Source organism: Phocoena sinus, chromosome 12, assembly GCF_008692025.1.
Source record: "Phocoena sinus isolate mPhoSin1 chromosome 12, mPhoSin1.pri, whole genome shotgun sequence".
Taxonomy (NCBI): domain Eukaryota; kingdom Metazoa; phylum Chordata; class Mammalia; order Artiodactyla; family Phocoenidae; genus Phocoena; species Phocoena sinus.
The window spans coordinates 7,471,680-7,495,086 of record NC_045774.1 but is presented as its reverse complement, the minus strand read 5'-3'; the positions used below and the strand labels follow the sequence as shown (position 1 = coordinate 7,495,086).

General features: G+C 45.7%; 1 protein-coding gene, 1 non-coding gene and 1 pseudogene across 2 annotated transcripts in view; 1 reads left to right on the top strand and 2 right to left on the bottom strand.

The window, feature by feature from the left end:
* The first annotated feature begins 8,349 nt into the window (after nucleotides 1–8,349).
* SLC22A3 (solute carrier family 22 member 3) overlaps nucleotides 8,350–23,407 on the top strand; it is an 87,706-nt gene continuing 72,648 nt past the window's right edge. Inside the window, exon 1 of the mRNA XM_032651316.1 lies at nucleotides 8,350–8,845. Coding sequence (XP_032507207.1) covers nucleotides 8,411–8,845 — 435 coding nt within the window. The 5' untranslated portion in view covers nucleotides 8,350–8,410. The remainder of the gene's footprint in view (nucleotides 8,846–23,407) is intronic.
* Nucleotides 11,025–11,131, bottom strand: LOC116763812. The gene has a single exon (XR_004352627.1). It is a non-coding gene; the product is annotated as a U6 spliceosomal RNA (small nuclear RNA).
* On the bottom strand, nucleotides 18,841–19,088 carry LOC116763501 (annotated as a pseudogene).

Here is a 23,407-nt window from a genome sequence, read left to right as displayed (position 1 = left end):
AAAGTTATGGGAAGAGTACAAAAGAACATTTGAGGGCAGCATCACTGTGGAGGGTGAGGACCACCGGCCTGCAGGTGGTCCTGAGAAGCACACATGGTCTGAATTCCCCATAAACCACTTAAACTTGTGTGACATTTGGACCATCCCAAGCCTCAGTTTCCCCATCTGTAAAAGGATGATGGACACTGTTAGTGGGGCTCTGAGGAGGAAAAGGGATATGACAGGTAAAGCGCATGACAGTCTTGTCCCATGAATGTTAACAGAGCCCCTGAGTGTCACGTGTGAGTGGGAATAGAGCCGATGTTGCGTTAGATGGTATGAATGGAGTGCAGGTCCGCCTGCCTCTGACAGTGTGGTTAGCTTAAGCGGGGAGCCTCCACTTCCGGAGAACAAGTTATGGGGCTTAGATGTGGTTGTCACACTGGGCACTTGTGAACTGAGAAGGCGGACAGGGTTTCCCCTGTGATACGGAAGAGAGACCCCCGGTCTCAGTGGGGGGATCTGAACCGGCAGAAACGAGCAACACTAATTAGAGAGCATTCTATTCTGTTTTTAGGAAAAATAGATATGTCCCACATACTTTTTATCTCACTGTAAATTTGGGATTAGAATTTAGACTCTGGATTTCAGTCTAAGACATCTTACTATGAAAATGAAAGAAAGATTTATTATTCTCTCCCCATCTTGCTACTCATACCAGTTTCTTATCTACAAATGCCTTCTCTTCCGCCTGGCCTTTTCTCCTATTTTTAGCCATGTCTCAAACATAGCCTTCCAATTGCGATACTCAAGATAAATGGGAAAATCATCTAGACCACAATCAATTCAATAAAAAGATAGAAAAAAATTAATTAATTCAATAAAAAGACAGAAATATTTGTATGGACTCCTGCCCAGCAGTCATTTAACACTGCTATGTACATCAAAATTTCCTAGTGGGTATTCTTGTTCTCCTTATACTGTTTCTTTGGGCCATATTTTTTAAAGTTTTCATTTTGAGTTTTTCAAAGAGCTTTCACCTTTTCACGTTTAAGACATAGCTCTAAAATCTTAAAACATCGAATATTCTGTCTGCCAGCATTCTACAACCTGCATTAGAAAACCAGTGTTAATATATACATATATATACAAACTGCACGAAAACTGACCTGGATTACTGTAATTTATACCTTTTATTTTTCTATTTAAAGGAAAAGAGAACTTGAACTCATTGCATTTTACAGCCAGGAAATGGTCTAAATTATCTTAATTTCATTGGACTTTTAGAAATTATTGGCTCAACCAGAACTAGAAACTACTCTTTGACTCCAGTATAGACTGGGAAAGTAGACATTTGTAATTTGAAAAATACAAACAAAAATTAATTCCGAAAGGAGAGTAATCTACAAGCAGAACGCCTTGAAGCCATGAAATCAGCTAAGGACTCAAAGCCCCTTGGTGTTACTCTGCTAACCCCGGGCTCATCTCTCCAGACCACCTTTCAGGCATAGACAGACTCTGGAAATCATTCATTGCCTACAGCGTCGCAGCATCTGTTTGTGCCTGGGGTACAATAAAGAATTCTTACGGAGACAGACGTTATTTTACAAAAAACAGCATTGCACAGAATGCACTATTAGAGCTGGTCTGTGAATCCTTGTCCCCCGTCTGCAATCAAATAAGTGCAGAAATTGGGAGTAAGCACTTAGAAACTTTCATACCGATCTGGCATCGCCATGACATCCAAGCGTGTGACTGGTGTACAGGTCTCCTTGAATAGGGTGTAGACCATTTCCGATGCTGCTGAATTCACCTTGGGGTTGTACGTGTCGTGAGCTGCAGTCTATCCGTGCCCAGTAAGACCCTGTGTTGATCTGCGAAAGATCAAAACAGACAAAGAAACATGTCTCCTTTACCTCTAACGGGTTGAGAGGCATTGATGTCAAACGTATTTACACAACATGTTGTGAGTATCACTCATGTCAGTAACTATGTCGATAAACCTTATTTTTAGTGAATGTGTTATCCTTTCGTTTTTAAGTTGGATTAATTGAGAGGTCACTCAAGTTTTCATCGGTGCCTGCAAATCTCCTAAGTCTGCCTTTTCCCGTTGGAAGATGGCATTACTGTGATTTACGTACAATGGTACTAAGAGTCAGAAACGGTGGATCGCTCTTGAATGCTTTGCCCAGGGAGACCACTATCACACTACAGAAGGTAACTCACTAAAAGACAGTTTCATCCAGAATGAGGTCCAGCACCAGAAACTTCTGGGCAATATTTTAGCAATTAATAGCACAGTGGTCTCTTCACCGAGACTTTCACAAATCCCCAAAGTAATAGATGTTTTAAGAGTTTTGGAGACCCACGGGGAATACTGTGTCTATTTGGGACTTCCCAGGCTACACTGACAGTAGCAGGATGACCACTGTTTTGCCCTCATACTCCTGTCCCCTTTCCTCTACCTGACATTCCTAATCAGCCGTGGCCTAATTTCCACTCCACCTCAAAGTTACCCTCAACATGCTCTAGATGGCTCCTGACAGATGACAGGAGTGGGACGTAGGAAGAAACCCATTTACCATTCCTGCCCTAAACCATTTGTGATGAAAAGGTTTTCCAGAGAGGTAATGTGCTTCACCTTGCACTTGTTGTAATGGCACTAGCATTGAAAGGAAAGTGGCAAAGGACTTGCTACTCTATATGTTCAGAGAGTAAAATACAAACTCTCAAATCTCTTAGGCTTGACTAGGTTTTTCTACTTCGTCAGAATTCAACTCTGGAATATTTTAGTGCTGTTTAGCATTTTCCTTCATGGCTACCATCTTCTCCAAAGATGTCTTTTTTTTTTTTTTTTTTTTTTTTTTAGAATAAATCATGCGATTATTTTTCAGGTAACACCTTTATGTCCGATTGATATCCCAGAACACGGAAACAGCAACCCAAATCCGTACATGTTTATTTTTGAAAAACCGAAGTGTTTTGTGTGTGTGTGTGTGGTACGCGGGCCTCTCACTGCTCTGCCCTTTCCTGTTGCAGAGCACAGGCTCCGGACGCGCAGGCTCAGCGGCCATGGCTCACGGGCCCAGCCGCTCCGCGGCATGTGGGATCTTCCCAGACCGGGGCACGAACCCGCGTCCCCTGCATCGGCAGGCGGACTCTCAACCACTGCGCCACCAGGGAAACCCTCCAAAGATGTCTTTAAGTCTAAGATCCTAGATGCTTCAAGTATAGGGAGCGTCTATTTCCAAAGGATAATAGTATCTGCAATATTTGTCCCCCAAACCAGAAACTTTCCTCTAAGGAAGTCCAAATTGTAATCAAGTAACGAGAGAATGGATCAGAGAAACAAATGAACATTGGTCAGTCTAAATCAATGTTAGGGTCCAGCGTTCTGCCATATAATAATGGAAGTGCTCTGTGGTTTTTTTTTTACTACGTTCACATACTAAGGTAAAAAATAGCTACTCCGTGCCTAATAAGGTAAGAATGAGAGCGTTTCAAATCCTCTTACCCATTTGTTAAAAAACAAAAAAGAAAATAAGATTCCTAGTTTTTCCCCTTAGACCTGAGCACAGGCCACGATTCACTTGCCAAATTTTCTCTCAGAGGATTGTTTTCAGAAGTTTTATTTCTAGATTTATTACAGTATTCCCAAGGAAACTCGTCTTTTTTTGTGCTTTACAAACAGCACAAATGTCATTATGACGTAGTTTGGTAACTCAATATGCGGTGAATAAACCCTAATACCTGGTATATCCATTCCTAAACGCGAGAAAAAAAAATACCAACTATAAAATTTTAGATGAATAAACCCAAACAATTACCTTTTCAAAAAGAGTTAAAGTCAGTATGCTTTACAAAAGCTAAACGTTGTGGGCCAGTAGACTTTTATTGTTCTTATTCAACAATCATTTATTGGTCACTATGTCTGGACCAGCTCTGTCCAACAGAAATTCCTGTGGTGACGGAAATGTTCTGAATGGACATAGTCCAATAGGGTAGCCACCAGCCACATGTGGTTATTGAGCACTTGAAACGTGGCCCAGGAGAAACACAACCTTTCATTTCACTTAATTTTAATTAATTTAAATTTAAATAGCCACATGTGGCTAATGGTACCTTACTGGATAGTGCAGATATAGAATGGATGTCAATGTTTTAAGATAGAAAGATGAACATGATTTGGCTTTTCTCCCTAAAATCTACAGAGTAACGGGAAAAATAAAATGCATACATAATTTTACATAAAAGCCCTGATCAAATTTATATGGAACTTAATAAGAAGATAAAAGTTATATGGAAGAAAAAAGCCCCCAAATTGCCAAGATAACTCTGAACAGGAGGAGGGGGAGGGGAGAGAAGAGGTGAGACTTGTCCTACCAGATACGAAGAATCATCATAGAACTATCATGATTAATAGTAAAGTACTGTCACGGAGAGAGAGAAATGAACAGCAGTAGAACAGCCCAGAAGCCTATTTGTGCAGGACTTTTTTTTCTTTTTGGCAAGATGCAGAAAGCAGAAACTATAAAGGAAACTGATACATTTTACTATCAGAATTTAAACTTCTTGTAATCACCAAGACAACATAAATACAGTTAAAAGACAAACCACAGACTAAGGAGATAGAACATATACAGCTGACAAAGGAGCAGAATAAACACATATACGAATAACTTCCCAAAACTTCAGTGAGAAGAAACAAGTAACAAAGAGAACACAGGCAGAGGATATGAGATGGTGATTCGCAAGAGATGAATCTGAAAGATGAATACCTGTCAAATGTGCTCAGTTACAGGAAATGAGCTAGATCCATATTTATCAAGGCTAATAGGTCTCAAGGCTAATGGCTCACAGGCTTAGTTGCTCTGCGACACGTGGGATCCTCCCGGACCGGGGCACGAACCTGTGTCCCCTGCATCGGCAGGCAGACTCCCAACCACTGCGCCACCAGGGAAGCCCATAAGGTAAACTTTTGAAGAGCAAGGGACACCTGTATAGTGTTTGTGTGTAGTACCTAGGTATAAAAAGGATTAAAACATGGAGGAGATGAATAACGACTTCATGATAACTATACCTGGGCAAGAGACAGCCTGAATCTTCATCAGAGGGGGCCACACTTTCGCCTTCCTCTCCCCTAGAGCCAAGGGCTTGTACCCACCTGAAGCCCATCCCCCTTCCCATCCTCCTGTCTCACACCAACACGCTGGGATCTGAGATCCCAGGTTTCCCTGCTCAATGGTCCTGAGCCCTCTTCTTGAGCCTGTGTGGCCTTTTCCCCAGGCCCACCTTCTGAAGAAAGGGTCTGGTAGCTTCCCTGGGGAGGAAGGGAGGGGACAGGGGACAGGACCTGAAGGCATATGAAGGAGACTTCAGCTGTGTCTAGGAGTGTTAGTTCTTTATAACAATATACCTAAAACACGATAACATGACACTTGCTAATTCTGGGGAAGGGTGGTATTTTTGTACAACTCTATTAATAGCCAACTTACATATAGCACTTATCATGTTTCAAGTACTGTTTTAAGCGATTTGCATAAAAAATGAAAAGGTGTCATCGCTACTCAGTTTTACAGAAAAGACTAAATACCTTGCCCAAGTCACTCACCATAAAGAGTAGAAGGGGATTTGAACATAGCAGGTCTGGCTCCAAATTCCATGATCTTAGCAACTGCTCTAGGTCTACTTGTCCAAATGCTCAGATTACTTCATTTAAAAAAAAAAAAAAAGGAATTAAAGTTAAAATAGCCTGACAACTGCAATACAAAGAAAAATGTAGTAAAATTCCTTAAGAAGGTTCTTAGATGTGTTAGGAGCACAGACAAGGACGGCAGACATGACTTGGGGAAGAAGGCCGTTTCGGCGGTCGGGGAGGGCTCGGCGGAGGGGATGCGGACTTTCGGCCCAGGCCTTGCTGGGCAGTGGCTGCGAGGGCAGGAGAGTGAAATGCCAGGAAGAGGAAACTTCTTTGTGTGGACAGGCACAGATTTAGGAAAGTTAAAGAAGGATCTGAGAATTAGCAAGTCGTGGTGTTTGGCTGTCACATGGGGGACAACTTGGTGAGGGATATAGGTTGGGATCTTGAAAGGGAGCGTGAGAAATGAGTATTTTATTTGGAAACCAAGGCAAGCCCTTGAAGGCAGCACCTCCGAGCTGCTCCGTGGGAAGACAACAGTGCAGCCTGGCTGGAAGGACAGCGGCCGCAGGTGAGGAGCCCCTAGGGTCACTGCGAACAAAGTTGGTTAACAAAGTTGGTGGACGAGGAGAGGAGGCCGTGCCTGTGGGGGACAGGGGAGGAGGGAGGGACAGGGGACAGGGGAAGCATCCAGTTGTTCCACCAATATTTATGGAGCACCTACTAGGTGGTGGCAATATAGAAATGAACAAAACAAAACTTTCTGTCCTCGTGAAACCTGCCTTCTTAGTGGAGGAGGGGGCAAAAGTAAAAAAAATAAGTAAATTTAGTAAACAAAGGGATAAAAATATGCATATGTTAGAGGGTGATAAGCACTTTGGAGACAGATAAAACGGGGAAGGGAGCTGGGGGCTTGCCTGTGTACTGGGGCAGGGGTGGTGGGGAGATGGCCAGGAGGGATGAGGTGAGGGCACCTTTAAGTAAAGGCCGGAGGATTGCCGGGTGTTGAGATGATATTGAGAGTCTGAGTCTTGGGGTGGGGCCATGGTTACCCCAAAAGAGAGGGCAGAGGAGTAGCTGGGTGGGAGGACAGATTCTGGGGTCCCAGGGGGCAGTCAATAATATGGACTACACCCTGGAGCGTGAGACATGTACACACAGAAGTGGCTGCTAACCAGGTGACAGATGAGCTTCAGTAGCTGGGAACAAGGATGATAGAACAGTGAGAACTCTCATTCAGTGAGCCCCTCATGTGTGCCCACCTGCCACCAGGTGTTTTATCCTTCCTAGTACCCGGGATCCTTAGGACATCCCTGCACAGAAGACAGTATTAACTCAGCAGCAAATAAGAACGACAGTAATAAGAGCTAACGTGTGAAAGGGCAGACTGTGCGTCGGCAGGCACTTTATGTGTAATAATTCATTCAATCCTCACAGCGACCCCAGGAAGGTATCAGTCTCACTTGACAGATGAGAAGACTGGGCTGGCCCGGTAAGGTGCCCAAGGTCACAGCTGGTGAACGGACGCAGCCTGGCTCCGGTCCTTGCTCTGGAAGGAGGAAAAGTCAGTCTGCGCTCTACCGGCCTCTCTACTCTCTGAGAAAAGTGAGCTAAGGGTAGAACGCTTTTCAGACGGCTGGGGTGGGGTCCTGGGCAGAAGAGCTGGAGAAATTCTCAGAAGATACGTCTTGAGTGGGGAGGCTGGGCCAGGGCAGGGAGGACGCTGTTAGGAGTGCAGGGTGAACAGCATAGCTGAAGGCTGCAGCCGCGAAGGGGCTTTTAACCCGGCCCGGGGAGGGCATCCGAGTGTGGACATGGACACAGCAGCCTGGACGCGGAGCAGGGGCCAGGACGCCAGATCGCACACAGCTCTGCGGATCTCTGGGAGCGAATAAGGGAGCTAAAAACAACGATTGAAACCAACCAACAAACACCCTTTCTGGGCGATTTCAGGGCCAAGAGCCAAAGCCTTGGCTAAAGAAACCTGTAAGGGGCTGAGGTCCGTTCTCACTTAGAACTCCAGGACTCTGAACAAGACGCCTCACACCCCTGTGGGTTGTCCAGCTGCTCTTTTGAAAAAGTTGGACGCTCTCTGAGATGTCGCCAAAATCTAATCCCGCGTGGTCCTAGCTCTGCAGTCGGTCCACTGCTCTGGGACCCGGCTGCCCGGCCCCAGGGGTGCGCCGGGCGGCTCTGCTCACCCAAGGGACGATAACTGGCGGGGTGTGGGGGGAAGGGGGCTCCCCCGGCACGGGCGCGGGACCCGGAGCGCGCGCGTCGTCGGTCCCCTAGGCGGCACCCGGGACCACCTAGAGACCGAGTCCCAGGAGCCTGGGAGTCGCTGGGTGGCCCTGGAACTTTCTTCTCTGGAGCCCGATCCGGGACCGCCCGCAGAACAGGCTGCTGGCAAGGACCAAATGGAGCTCCGCGCCAGGCCGGAGGCTATGCGCGTCACTCGCAGTCCCGGGCCGGGTCCGCGGCGCGCGGTGGCGCTCCGCCAGGCCGCGCCGCCCGCGCCCCGCCGCGCGCCCACCCCGACCCCGCGGCGGCGCCTCGGGGGAGCGCGGCCCGGGCCTCCGCGGGCGCCCCCGGACCGGAAGCGGGTGCGGCGGGTGGGGGCCCCGGGGCCGGAGGAGCGGCGCCCGCTGGCGCGGCGCCCAGGGGCGTGAGGCGGGTGCGCGGGGGAGGCGGCGGGGCGGAGGAGGCGGCCGGCCGGTCCGCGGGTCACTCGGAGGCCCGGGCGGCGGGCGGCAGGACGCGCTCGGGGAGTCAGGCGGGCGGGCGGCACGCACCATGCCCTCCTTCGACGAGGCGCTGCAGCGGGCCGGCGAGTTCGGGCGCTTCCAGCGGCGCGTGTTCCTGCTGCTGTGCCTGACGGGCGTCACCTTCGCCTTCCTCTTCGTCGGCGTGGTCTTCCTGGGCAGCCGGCCCGACCACTACTGGTGCCGCGGGCCGAGCGCCGCCGCGCTGGCCGAGCGCTGCGGCTGGAGCCCTGAGGAGGAGTGGAACCGCACGGCGCCCCCCCACCTCGGCCCCGCGCCCTCCGAGAGCCGCGGCGACGGCCGCTGCCAGCGCTACCTCCTGGAGGCGGCCAACGCCAGCGCCGCCGCCCCGGGCGCGCTCAGCTGCGCCGACCCGCTCGCCGCCTTCCCCAACCGCTCGGCGCCGCTCGTGCCGTGCCGGGGGGGCTGGCGGTACGCCCAGGCCCACTCGACCATCGTTAGCGAGGTAAGGGCCCGGGTCCGCGCCGGGCGCTCCCGCCCCGCCGGCGAAAGCCGGCCGGGAGCGGACGGCGCGCGGAGCCCCCGCGGACGCCGGGAGTCGGTGAAGCCGGCCGCCGGGAAGGTCCGCGGAGGCAGGGAGCTGTCGGTTACCTCTGGGGACCGACCGGGTTCATCCCGCGCTTGGAAGCGTGGTGCTGCGTCGTAACTGCCCTGGCAGTGCCTTTGCTTTATCTCTCTCTGCTAGTGAGGCAACGGAGTGGTGCTTCGGTTTAGGTGTGAACGAAAACCGCCCTGGAAGCCAAGTGCTAAGATGCTTCGCACACATCTCCTCAGGGATCGAAGCATCCTGTACGATGCTCGTTGACTGTGAGATGTGTGTGCGCAGTAGTTGGAAATGACGGATGGACGCGGGTAGAGAACCGCAGTGTCTGGGGCGAGCGACGCTGAGCACGTCCGCGCCAGCTCGTGGTCCCCAGGGGGGCGAAGGAAAGGAGAAACCAGCGTTTGAAGGCAGCGCCAACTGTCTGTAGTTGCCCAAATGATTATCTGAAAAGCAAAAGTACAAAGGTCGAGGCTTTCCCGGGAGCATGATTTTGGCAAAACTGCTTTGGGGCAAAGAGCAACATTTGAGAGAAGTTGGGAAAGATGAGGTTTTGAATTTAAAAAAAAATTTTTTTTTCCTTCTAATAAGTGACAGGAACGCAGCAGAAGAGGCTGTAAGACATACATAGTGGACACTCCACTTACTGGGGGCGGGGGTAGCTGCTGGGATCGGGTGGGGACAGTCCCCACGGTTTTTTGGCTACGTTTGAGCTCTCAGTGCCTTGGGGGTTAGGTGCCCTCACCTTTGGCGGCAGAACTGTTTCTGCGCTGCGCTGGGCTGGCGGTTTGCATCTTCATCTTGGTGAGTTCTGACTTTAGGGACTGCCTCCACTGAGCTTGCAGGGAAGGGATGAGTAGTTTTATTGAACTTTGCTATAAGCGTGGATCAGTTTAATTTCTAACAAGTGATTGAATGTGCTCAGGCAAATTGGGAAAGAAAAATGTTTGTCTTTAATTTGCTGTCATAAAGAATTTTTAAGCACCTACTTGAATAATGGGGGAAACACTGGCTTCAGAGTTCGCAGTGCCTCTTCTGCCTGTTAATGGTGTTCTTTGGTCTGGTGGTGACCTAGTCTCTCTGAAGCTGGGATTGTAGGTCTTTGAGGTTATGCATGTTCTGTGTGTTAGCACACCATGTGTGGTCCTCTGCTAAGTGCTTTAGAGATCAAACCCCATGGCAGCCCAGAAAGGCCATGTGTATGTGTGTTTGGGGTACTTAAATTTCTACCTAATTTGTGGGTCATGATCGGGACTATTTTATAAACTGTGGTGGTCTTTTTGTTAGGGATTTCACTCTTGAAATGGATAAGGTGTGGGCTTGGGTGGGAGAGGGTGTTATCACTGGTACTTCCTTTGAGTTGTATCCATTAGGTGGCTGCTTAGTGCTACTTTCCAGGCAAACCAGAAGACACTGCTCGGAGAGTAGACGCCTGATTTTTGAAGACATACAGATCTCAAACGAAGAATCAAATGAACACACACTCCAGTGGGGTTTCCGTGAGCAAGCATGATCCATAGACATCAGAGAAGGGAGACATAAAAATCTCTAAGTTAGTGTCCAGACAGGTACTTTAAAAGCATTCTGGGGTTCCAGGGTTGTTTCAAGCATTCCAGGGTTATTTCAAAGGAGGGACAGTTGGTCTTATGAAGGTCTAACAGGCACTGTGGAAGGTGGGAGTTCCGGAGACCTGGTGCTGGCATGGTCTCCATCCAGCTGTGTGGCTTGGGTGGATAGCTTAACCCTTCTGGGCTTACCTTTCTCATCTGTAGTATCAGGGGTTGGATTAAACCCTTTACAGTCCGACCAATGCCATCAGTGTCATCACTGGATGGCTGTTCTGTGTGCTCAGAACAATGATAAAAATCTTCAAGGAAAAGTGAAATGCTGTTCAGAATGCTCCCTTAAGGCCTCTGACAAGTTTTGGAAGTATATTGGAGAGAGATTTTTTTGTTGTTGTTCTAAATTGTTTGCTTCTTCTGGTTTTTTTTTTTTTTTTTTTTTTTTAACATCTTTATTGGGGTATAATTGCTTTACAATGGTGTGTTAGTTTCTGCTTTATAACAAAGTGAATCAGCTATAAAAAAATATGGAACGCTTCACGAATTTGCGTGTCATCCTTGCGCAGGGGCCATGCTAATCTTCTCTGTATCGTTCCAATTTTAGTATATGTGCTGCCGAAGCGAGCACCTGGTTTGTTGTTTTAATGTTTTGATTCTTGAGAGGAAACCCTCCATCTGTTCAGGAAGTTCAGCATCTAGAACAACTCCTTCCCTCGCAGAGTTCTGCACAGCTAATATGTTACTGTCTCTGGTTTTGCATATGATCCAAGTAGTGTTTGTTCTTTCATATGCTGTCAGCGTGACCCATCTCAGTGTGTTTTCAGAGACTTGAGACCTAACATATGAGTCACGGAAAGGGGGTGACTTGGGAGACTTCAGAACGCGGAAGGGGAAACCAGATTCCAGAATGGCAACATACGGCTGTTACATTTAATCCTTGCGCCATTGCTGGGTAGACAGCATTGTCCCGGCTTTTAGAATAGGAACCTGAGGCAGGAGATGCGAAGGGACCCACTAGCGTCCCAGACCTTTTATGTAGCCAAGGTGGGTTCAGATCTGAGGGTCTTGATTGTGAATCCGTCTCCTTTCCTCCAGGCAGTGCTCTAAGTCCTTGAAACAGGTCCACACAGCATGATACCAGATCACTCACACTTTAGAACCTGCAAGAAATCTAGTTGAACCTTCCTGTTTACGTAGTTACTATCCTGGTCCTCTGGCCAGCGTGTCATTTTATGTCATTTCACGGTCCGGAACACGATCCGCTGCAGATGAGAGGCAGTCGGTACTCTCGGTGTGAGTGTTGCAGAATGGGCACTTAAACCTCATCCACCCTTTTTTCATCTTACAAAGAGAAACAGCGCCAAGGAGTTAAGTCAGAAGTCAATGCGAAGTGCAGGGCCCTTTCAGTCCAGCTCCCCCTCTGGTTTCTCCTGCTCAAGGTGATGCAGTGGATTTTTCACCTACATTTAATGACCTCAGCACAGACTTTTCTAACGTCTGAATCTCAGCCCTATGTGGTTATCAGACATTGGGCAGAAGAAAGCATGATGTGATGCAGAGAAGTCCAAGTCCTTACCACCCAGATATTTCAATTCATTGCCCAGGGAGTGAGACTCCGAAATTAATGTTAAGACTTTGAAATGCTTGCTTGTGTACCATGGATGGGGGGATAAAAGAGCTCCTCTCTCACTAGGAACCAGGCCTCAGAGCACCATTAAAAATAGACCGAATTGCCCTTTGTAGATAAGTTTTCTCCCACACACAAAAAATGAAGGTCCATTTGAGGGAAGTGGCTGACCCATTGAAGAAAGCGGAGGCTGCTTTGATCTCTGGGGCTGTCCCACTGCTTCTCATGCCTTCCGCTTTGTTTCCTGCATGTCCAACCCACAACAGGAGGCCAACCCCAGACATTAGTGTCATCAGCATCCGGTCCCTACTATTTGCTAAGCATGGAAACACACTGCCATGAATACTGGAGAAAGGAGTTTAGCCAGGCCCAGGTTTTGTTCTGGGCTGAGTCTCTGATTTGCTCTGAGCACTTGAGAAAGATCTTACTTTTATATTGTTTTTATTTTTAATATTATTTGTGCTTTCCCTGGTTTTTGCTGAATCAACCTCACCAAGAGAACATCTGTTTTATTATTACTTCAAAGGACCAACTGTGGTATTGTTCATTTTCTATTTCATTAGTTTGTCCTCTTTTTTTTTAGTTTGCATTATTTTTTTAAAAATTTATTTAATTGAATTATAGTTGATTTACAGTGTTGTGTTAATTTCTGCTGTACAGCAAAGTGATTCAGTTATACATATATACATTCTTTTTCATATTCTTTTCCATTATGGTTTATCACAGGATATTGAATATAGTTCCCTGTGCTATACAGTAGGACCTTGTTGTTATCTTCCTGTTTATTATTTGTTCTGGTTTTTTGGATTTACTATGGGTGTGCATTTTTTCCAATTTAAGTTATCTGCTTAGCTCAATTCTTTCCTGCCTTTCTTCTTTTCTAGAATAAATGTTTAAAGCTATAGATTTCCTTCTGTGTACTTTTTTTTGACTATACCCAGCAAGTTTTGAAATGCAGGTTTTAGTTATTATTCCATTCTCGGTATTTTTTTTTTTTTTTTTTTTTTTTTTTGCGGTACGCAGGCCTCTCACTGTTGTGGCCTCTCCCGTTGCGGAGCACAGGCTCCGGACGCGCAGGCTCAGCGGCCATGGCTCAATGGCCCAGCCACTCCGTGGCATGTGGGATCTTCCCGGACCGGGGCACGAACCCGTGTCCCCTGCATCGGCAGGCAGACTCTCAACCACCGCGCCACCAAGGAAGCCCCATTCTCGGTATTTTTAATCTCCATTATTTCTTCTTTGACCCATGATTTATTTAGATATTGGTTTAAAATTTTTAAGCATACATTGATTTTTTATCTTTTAATTGTTCTAATTTAACCTTGGAGTGGTAAGAGAAAGTGGTCTGAATGATACTGATTCTTTTTTTTTTTATAATATTTGGCTTTATTTTCTAAGTATTCCATTGACCTTTTTATTTTTACCATTTACTTTTTAAGTCTCTCTCTTTTTTAAAATTTTATTTTTGGCCGTGTTGGGTCTTTGTTGCTGCTCGCAGGCTTTCTGTAGTTGAGGAGAGCAGGGGCTACTCTTCATTGTGGTGTGCGGGCCTCTCATTGCAGTGGCTTCTCGTTGCGGAGCACAGGCTGTAGGCGCACGGGCTTCAGTAGTTGTGGCACGCAGGCTTCAGGAGTTGCAGCACGCGGGCTCAGTAGTTGTGGCTTGCGGGCTCTAGAGCGCAGGCTCAATAGTTGTTGTGCATAGGCTTAGTTGCTCCGCAGCACGTGGGCTCTTCCCAGACCAGGGATCGAACCCGTGTCGCCTACATTGGCAGGTGGATTCTTATCCACTGTACCACCAGGGAAGTCCCTGATACTGATTCTTTGAATTTTATTGGAACTTTCTTTTTGGCCTTCTAGGAGGTCAATTTTTATAAACATCCCATACATGCTTGAGAAGAGTGTGCAGTCTTTAGCTATTGGGTGTAGGGTTTTATAGATAGATGTCCAATATTTGAAGCTTGTCAGTTGTGTTGTTACAGTATTCTATATTTTAATTAACTTTCCATCTGCTTGGTCTAGCAAGCATAGAGAGTATTGAAATTTACCATTATGTTGGGGGGTTTGTCATTTTCTCCCTATATTTCCAGCAGATTTTAAAAGTTGTACACATGAGATTGGATGCCTGTACATACAAACTTAGAATTTTTTAAAATCTACATAGTGAATTGAACCTTTTATTATAGTGTTGGTACTCTGTCTAAAATCCATGATGTATATTGTCCCGAGGTCTACTTTGTATAATATTATTTAGCAACTCCAACTTTCTTTTGGTTAATATTTGCCTGCTATACCTTTTGTTATCCTTTACTTTCAAACTTCCTATGTTCTAATAATTTAGATGGGTTTCTTATAAAGTGCATATAACTTGATTTTGCATTTAACTACTATGCTTAGCCTATTCACCATTTCTTGTGGTAATTGGTATATTGGGGCTTATTATACCAGTTTTTTCTTTGTCTTGCTCTTTTTATGTTTTTTCCCTTCCTTTAAAAAATGATTTAAAATATGTTTCTCTTATTCTATTTACTCCTTCCTTTATTTGTTTCGAATTTAGATTTTTTCCCCCAGCTTTTCTACCTTTTTTTTTTTTTTGTAAGTATAGTCGATTTACAATGCTGTGCTAGTTTCAGGTGTACGGCAAAGTGATTCATTATATATATATTTTTTCAGATTCTTTTCCATTATAGTTTATTACAAAACATTGAATATAGTTCCCTGTGCTATATAGTAGGTCCTTGTTGTGGAATTTAGATTCTTTATTTCAATTCTTTTAGTGGTTACTCCTGAAATTTTGCTAAGTTTACTTAAAAAAACCTAAATTTAATACTCCAACCTCCTCCTAAACAATTTAAGATCTTAAACACTTTCATTCAGTCACTTCTCCTGTATTAGAGGCATTAATAGCCAATATTCTAGGTCTGTTCCTTTATTGTTAATTTATGGGTTTTGTGTAAATCATGTATGCTTGGGTTTATACTTATACTTTATCTACTCATTATTCCATACCCTATCTCTTTTCCCCCCTTCCTTTCATATAGATCTTTAACATTTTTTCTTTAGTGTGTCTCTCTAGGTGGTAAATGTGCTCAGTTTTTGTTTATATGGAAATGTCTTTATTTCACCATTATTCTTTAAGATTTTCTTTTGATGTGGACCATTTTTTAAGTCTTTATTGAATTTGTTACAATATTGCTTCTGTTCTATGTTTTGGTTTTTTGGCCGCGAGGCATGTGGAATCCTAGCTCCCTGACCAGGGACTGAACCTGCCTCCCCTTCATTGGAAGGTGAAGTCTTAACCACTGGACTGCCAGGGAAGACCCCGCTATTATTCTTGAAAGATAGTTGTGCTAGGTAAATAGTTCTATGTTGCCAATTATGTTTCCTTAACCCTTTGAAGATGTTAGTTCTGTCTGTAGTTCTCATTTTACTTTTGAAAAATCTGTCGTCAGTTTAGCTGTCTTTTTCTCTTGGGTTGTGTCTAGATGGGTATTTCTTCTTTTTTTTTTTTTTTTTGTGGGTATTTCTTTTATTTATCCAGCTTGGTTTGCATTGCCTCTAAAGGGTGTCTGACATATAGTAGGCACTCAATAAATAGCTGTAGAATGAACCAGTTGCGTTTCCTTTCCACTGTGAATTTTGGTTCTTTGGTAGATTCTGGAAAATTCTCAGCCATTATCTTTTCATTTTCTGCTCTCTATTCTTTCCTTCTGAGATTCTACTTGGACATAAGTTGGACCTTCTTTTTCTGTCCTTCATGAGTCTTAACCTCTCTCTCATATTTCTCATTTCAATATCTATATATAGTTAAGATATTTTCTCAGACCTGTCTTCCAGACCACAATGTTTCTATTCAGCAGTATCAAATCTGCTGTTTAATCCATTCATTGAAGTTTTTATTTCAGCAATTATCTTTTTCATTTATCAAAGTTATATTTGTTATCTTTCAGATATCCCTGGTCATTTATTGGTAGTCTCTTATTTTTTACTCATTCTTGTGTTTCCATTTTTCAGTTTCTTTAAGGGTTTTACGTATGATTACTCTATATTTTATATCTGGTAATTACACTGCCTGAAGCCCTTGGTGTTTTGAATCTCTTATTTGTTGTTTGTTATGTGTTTGGCACTTGTTTGTTATGTGTTGGTTGTGAGTTCCCAGCTGGTTGAGTGTCTCTGTGGGAAACCTGGCTGCCTGCAGAGAGGATTTGCACTTGCTTCTCTCTGAGCTTGGACACCCATGATCTGGAATCATTTTCTTCCTTCCAGACTTCCTGGTGCATCTACAACTGCTGAATCTGTCATTGTTGTTTGTTTTTATTAGAGGTGTATGATTTCCCCTTACTTTCTGAAACACCAACAATTCAACAAAAATTGTGTTTTATGCTGAATCTCATTTTTTCAACAAGAGTCCCTCAAAGTAACTAGTCCTTTCTGCTGATGACAAAAGTGTACTAATAGTTTAACAGATTTTTTTTTTAATGGAGTGAAAGCAAGACCTTAATGAGTGAGCAGTCACCCCACTAGGTGTCTGCTACTTGGTGTTGGCAGCAGGATGACCAAGCAGATCCATGCAGTGATGTGTGTATGAACCCCAGAGCCAAAAGGAATGAGACTATGAAAAAGCATCACCTGCTTCTTTCTGGCAACTGATTTATTAGATTATCAGCTACAGATCAATTAAAATTTCATTAGCATTTGTTATATGCTAGGCACTGGGGTAGGCTGGTAATACAAAGGTAGATAAAATTGTCTGATGAGTTCTGGCAGAGAGACTTGCCCCGAGACAGTAATGTACTGAGAGTGGTAACAGGTGTGGTGAAGGGATGCCTTCTTATGATTGACTGGGGGTGAATCAAAGAAGAGTGTGCACTGACCTTGACCTCAGCCCCAGAGGAGAAGGAGGAGTCCAAGAGGAATATATGAGGAAAAGGATGTTCTATTCCCACATTCTCTCATCGTCAGCATCATTTATTTGTAGCCATTTATCGACTGCCCTCTGGAGCAGTGGTTGATGTGTATTCCTTTGACCCACCCACACAGACGTGGAATCAAAAGATCAGGGTGGGGTTCAGGAATCTTTGTTGTTCACAAGCGTGTAAAGCCCCTGCAGGCGGTCCCTAGACTACACCTGAGGAGTGTGACAAGAGCATCACAAGTGGAACAGCCTATGTGTGGGTGAAGCAAGTACCACCTCCCCCAAACACACCCTGCAGACCTTGGGATGGAAGCCTCGTTCCTTTACCCAAGACAGGAGTCCCACATCTTTCTTTAAGATGAAAAGGCAACCCTCAGAATGGGAGAAAATATTTGCAAACGAATCAACAGACAAAGGATTAATCTCCAAAATATATAAACAGTTCATGCAGTTCGATGTTAAAAAAAAAACCCAATCCAAGAATGGGCAGAAGATCTAAACAGACATTTCTCCAAAGAAGATACACAGACGGCCAAGAGGCACATGAAAAGCTGTTCAACATCACTAATTATTAAAGAAGTGCAAATCACAACTACAATGAGGTACCACCTCACACCAGTCAGAATGGGCATCATCAGAAAATCTACAAACAATAAATGCTGGAGAGGGTGTGGAGAAAAGGGAACTCTCTTGCCCTGTTGATGGGAATGTAAATTGATACAGCCACTATGGAGAACAGTATGGAGGTTCCTTAAAAAACTAAAAATAGAATTACCATATGATCCAGCAATCCCACTACTGGGCATATACCCAGAGAAAACCATAATTCAAAAAGACACATGCACCTGTACTTTTCCTCTGGGACACACAGCTAGGTTGTATTTCCCAATGTCCCTTGCAGCTGGTGGGGGGCGGTCCTGTGATGTGTTCTGGTCAGTGATGTGGGGAGAAGCAACACACCTGGAGCCAGAATAACGTTTCTCCTCACAGTCCCCCTGCTTGCTTCCTCCCCTCATCTGCCGGCAGAGAGTCCTGAAGACCCCAAAGACAGCAAAGCCCTTAGCTGGAAGATCGGGGCTTGAAGCCTGCAGGGAGGGCACCCCCATCGTCCTCCCTTCCACCTCCTCTGCATGGGAATGTGAAATTAATGAAGAATAAACTTTCTTGTGTTAAACCGCTGAGATTTGGGGTGGGGGGGGTTGTTACAGCTCTTACTGTGAGCCTACCCTGACAAATACACATTTTGGTGTGTTTCCTGGAGGCTGCAGGCACCTGATGAAATGGTAGGGAAGCTGGTTCCTTCGAGATAGTCCTCCCCTTGGTCTGCGCACAGGTCACCATGACCTTGCCTGAGGTCCCTACGGGCCCCTCTCCTCTGCAGGCACCCCTGCTGCAGCCCCTCCAGGGCATGCCTGACTGTCCTCCCTGGGCAGTGAGCGTGCTGTTTCCTCTTCTCCAAATACCTTTCCTCTTTCTTCTTGAGGATGTTCCATTTTTTTTCCCCTAAAGATGCAGCTAAGAGTTACCTATTCCAGAAATACCTTCCCTGTCCCGACTCTGGGGGTCTGCTTTCTTTCCTCTGCCCAGCCACCCTGTCTGTGTGCTGAGGGTATTACCTTCCTCATCAGACTGCAGCTTTCTTTCTTTTTTTTTTTTTTCAGTGTAAACCCCAACACAAATACACCAGCATGATTTCGTGCATTTAGAGGGGAAACGTTTCTTGGTTAAGTGGAAAACTGTGCAGGTGTCTTCTGGAAGACCTTCATTTTAAGCAGCTTTATAGTGAAACATGATATCTAGAAGTCTGGACCTTCTTTCTTCCATTTGCTGTAATCTACATTCACTGAGTAGAACTTGTACTGATCATTGGGACCCAGTGGGTTCCAGGGTTCTGGGTTCTTCTTTCTGTCCCAGCCGACATCTGGATTGAACAATGCCAGGCGCAGGTGTGCAGCGCTGCACCAGTACCTCCTGCTCCAATAAATACGAAGAGGGGGATCGAACTAGAATGCTTCTTGGCCTGACCGAAGATCACGCAGAGCATGGTTGCGACAGAGGCCTTGAGTCCAAATGGAGAGAAAAACAAACCTGCAAGGCCCGAGACCAAATAGCCTCCACGCCGCGGAGGAGTGGACGTCCAGGGTCACCCAGGACCTAGACTGCAGCTTTCTTGGGGGCAGAGACTGTTCAGTATATCTTTGTGATGAAATCACATGGCATTTAATAAATCCCATGATGAAATTAATGAGTGAACGGGAAAGGGATCGAGTGAAATATTTGACCCCTTTTATAACTGGCTCAGCCAACCCTGAAATTGACCTTCGGAGACTCTAACAAGCTCTTTCCCCCTCCACAGTGCTGCTTTCTTTTTGCATCAATTCTGTATATTAATTTAGAGAAAACGGCCACTTGAACAATTCTGATTTTTTGAACACGGTGTATTTGATGTAATTTGAACGTGATGTGTTGCGGCATTTTCTTAGGCGTAATTCAGTCTCTCTCGCAGTGTTTTGTAGTTTTCAGTATGAAGGTGTTACAGAAATTTCACAGGTTTTATTCTCAGGCGTCTGTTTTATTGATAACCTTGTACGGTGCTGCTTCTTCATAACTTAGCCAGCAAGGGCTTTTCTTCCTCCCCTTCGCACCAACGGGCTCTGACAGATCACTGGGGTGGGGGGGGGCACGGCCCTGTAGAAAGTGGCTCCAGGCCTCTCGAGCAGGGGGACAGCCGCCACCACCCGACCCCTGTCTACATGGGGACTCTGTTGTCCTCAGATCCTAATGGGGGGTTGCGACCTGGAACGTGAAAGGGAAGGAGCTGGACGGCTGGCTCTTTGGGGCCATTATTTTTATGTGCTGACGTCCATTGTGCAGAAAAGGCCTTTCTCAGCTGTCCTGGTACTTTTGGCCGCGTCTGTGTCATCAGCCGAGCTGGGCTCCGGGAGCAGCAGAGCACAGGTGCAGGGCACAGGTCAGCGAGGGGCACATGGGCGCCTGGCGGGCAGCAGTTCAAGGGTGCAGTACTGAGCCCTCCAAGGCCATTGGGGGCGGGGTGGGGAGACACTGCCTACATTTCAAAACAAAATAAAGCCTCTCCAATTTTTCCTCATTTTTTTTCTTAAACTATAACCAAGAAAGGAAGTTTATTTCTATTCTGTGAGGAAATAGCAAAGTTCCTTAAGGTTCTTGGTGTAGCTTTCTAGAATGGCAATGACACAAGCATGGCCAATGATACTTAATGCCTTTTTATGTGGGTGAGAGATCAGTAACATGGCTTTTTAAGGATTGCTGTGCTCTAACTTTTCTGTGCTTGTAATAAAGCAAAGTAACTTCGGGGCTGGTGCTTGTGTAACACTAGAGGAAAACCATGAGGGATGCAGTGTAGGGGCGCACACAAAGGTGAATAAATAAATGTGATTAAAAAGAAAAAAATCCTGTGTTTAAATTGTATGGCTAGTACGGGCCCCGCCAAGCACGTCCCTCAAAGTGTGTGACTGATTCAGAATTTAACTTTAAAAACTGTGTTCAGGGAAATTAAAAATGAAAGCCAGAAAATGAGTGTGGTGATTATCGTTGAATATTTTCCAAAAGCTTGGATCCTAGTCTCCGATTAATCAGTGAAGCAGACGTTGTAGTGGAAAGGGTGCTGATCCGAGATGTGGGAACCCTGGCACAGGTCGCTGTGAGTGACTGGGGGTGACAGGTAACATCCCTGGACCACTGTTTCCTTATCTGAGTGGAGTAGTCAACCGTCAACGGATTTCCGAGGTTCTTCTACCTCTATCATTCTGCAGCCAAGTTCATTTTCAGGTATTTAATTCCTGACCCTGAACTTGGGGTTGCCATATCCATGCAAGAGTGGGAAAGTGGCTTGGGATGAAGCTAACTTAAAAGCTGGAGGTGTTCAGTTCCGGAAATCAGGATGGATTCTTCCCCAGGACACCTTACTTCCTGGCGGGCGTGCTGTGAACCGTGTGGACACAGGAGAGGGTGATGGCACGGGTGTGGCCACATTCTAGAGCAGCTGCCCGTCCCCGCCCTCTGTAACATCTGCTGTCGACCCTAGAGTTTCATGGGGAATCTGAGGAGGGGACACGCCCTGGGCCACCTACACAGTGGAAACCACCCGAGGGAGGCAGGATGGGGACAAGCTTGGACTTCAGAACGAAGGTGATTATTCTGCTGTGAAACCCAGTCTTCTGAGACAGGGGACCTCCCTGTTGGATGGTTATAGGCCAGAGCAGGAGAGATGAGCAAGTGACAGGTGAGGCTCTGGATTTGCATTTTAAGGGCCATCACTGGGACCAGAAAGTTGAGACACTCATGAGGAGATACAAACCGGAGCTTCACAAGCCTGTCCACACTCACCCGCTTTGGCCTCAGTTATCTGATTATTAACAATTTAACATTAAACTTAACATTTAACTTAAGTTTTAAGACATTTAAGTATTTGAAAGTAATTCTGACAAGACTGTGTCTGTTTAGGGAGTATATAACTTTTCTTTTATGGGTTTTCTTGTTAACTTGTGTTGTATTGATTGGTCATAAAATCTACAAATAAGTGCGGGAGACTGTGTTTTCTTGTTTCTTAGAAAATAGTTCAGGGAGGAAATTTGGAGGCTTCAAATAAGGTGAGAAGTGAGACACGTGCCTCCTGACCGGTGATTCTGGTTCCTGTGCAGGAAACCGCAAACCATCTGTCTTGCTCTCCTCCCCCAAATGACGGGAGACATTTTCCTCTTGGGTGGATGTCAGCTATTTTAGCAGTTGTTGGAGTATAATTGTTTAATTTTTCTTGGCTTCATAATGCAGACATGAGAGTTTCACATGTCAGACAAATTTGTATATCATTGCCTGGAATGCAATTTTATTTTTTATGCAGTGAAAAGTTAATTTTATTACTGCTTGTATAACACGGGGGCAGCTTTGGTAAAATGGTGATTTTCTATGAAATGCCTTCAGCACAGCGGTGTCCAGTGTGAGAGACCCAAGTGAGGCCATCCTAGTTGGACGGAGCTAGGGCCGCCGCAGGCCCTGCTGCCCAGAGGAAAGAACATTGTCTTGATTCTTAGGACAGGGGGACCTGTGAGACAGTTTGGTATTGGTGACTTCTGAGGGCTTTGAAAACTTTTGCTGTTGGTGTTGTGAAGTCTCTGGAGCCCACCTCCTCAGGGGGCTGGGGGTACCGCGCCCCTCCTGAGAGATAACAGAGCATCCATTGCCTGGACGGTGCTCATGTGAAGCGGGTGGACCCACTCCCAGGTGTGTGATGAAGGCTTCCCGCTGGAGAACAGCAAACACCCTCTCATCATCCTCTCTGCTCGGTAGCGTCACGTCTCAGATGCCTTTCCCAGAGGTGGCTTATGCCCCTCGGACGCACAGGGTGGCTCTGATTTCACGGGCTTCTGCCAGCTGGAAGCATCGTGCGGCCGCCAACAGCACAAGATGAAAGACGACATGTGTGTCTCTTGCCCCCAGGGAGGGATGCTGTAAGCTGATGCCTCTCAGACATAAACAGAGGGGCCTAGGCACCAGAACCTCTTATTCTGAAGATTGATGGTAGCACATTTATGGGAATCCAAGGACCGTGGAGAAGACAGTGTGGGCTGTTAATATGGATAATTCTTTAAGAGCAATGCTTTGGAGACATTTATTGAGAAATGAGTGCCCTTTCATTGCCCTCAGATGAGGGTTTCAAAGCAAACCCTCATAGGGAAGTCACGTGGACAATTGACAGTATTAAATATCCAGGGCAGAGGAGAAAGTTAAATGGAAAGTAATTAAAATTAATTTGGCATCGACTTTAAAAAAATCAAATAAAGAGATAAATTTCAGAGTTTCTGTAGTGTAAAGGAAATTGTTCCAAGAACCTTTCCCACAGAGAATCTTGCTCTTTCTGTGTCTCAGCTACTTGGTAATAATGGTAATAACACATTTACCTAAGGCCTCCATTTGACCGCCAGCCAGCATCCCTGTCAGATGGCTACGCTCCCCTATCCAGTATGTATGTCTATAGGGCACTTCCAGAAGAATTTTGATTTTTAAATCAAACCAAGTGCATTACAAAACAAAATAAAACTACCTATGTCTTTATCCACTATTTAGATAATGACCCTTGATTGTTGCAAAATACTGTGAAGAAATGATCAACTTGTAGATCAGAACTCGTTCTTTGTGCCTATCTGTACGGCAAGTAAGTGGCTAAGAACATAGGATTACTAGTTGTGTGAACATGGGCAGATTTCTTAGTTTGAGACTGTTCCGAGCTCAGATTCTTACCAAAGGGGAATAATCGCTGCTGGGTGGAGCTGATGGGAGGCTTACGTACATAACGCATGCAAAGTGCGTATCCAGTTGTCTGCC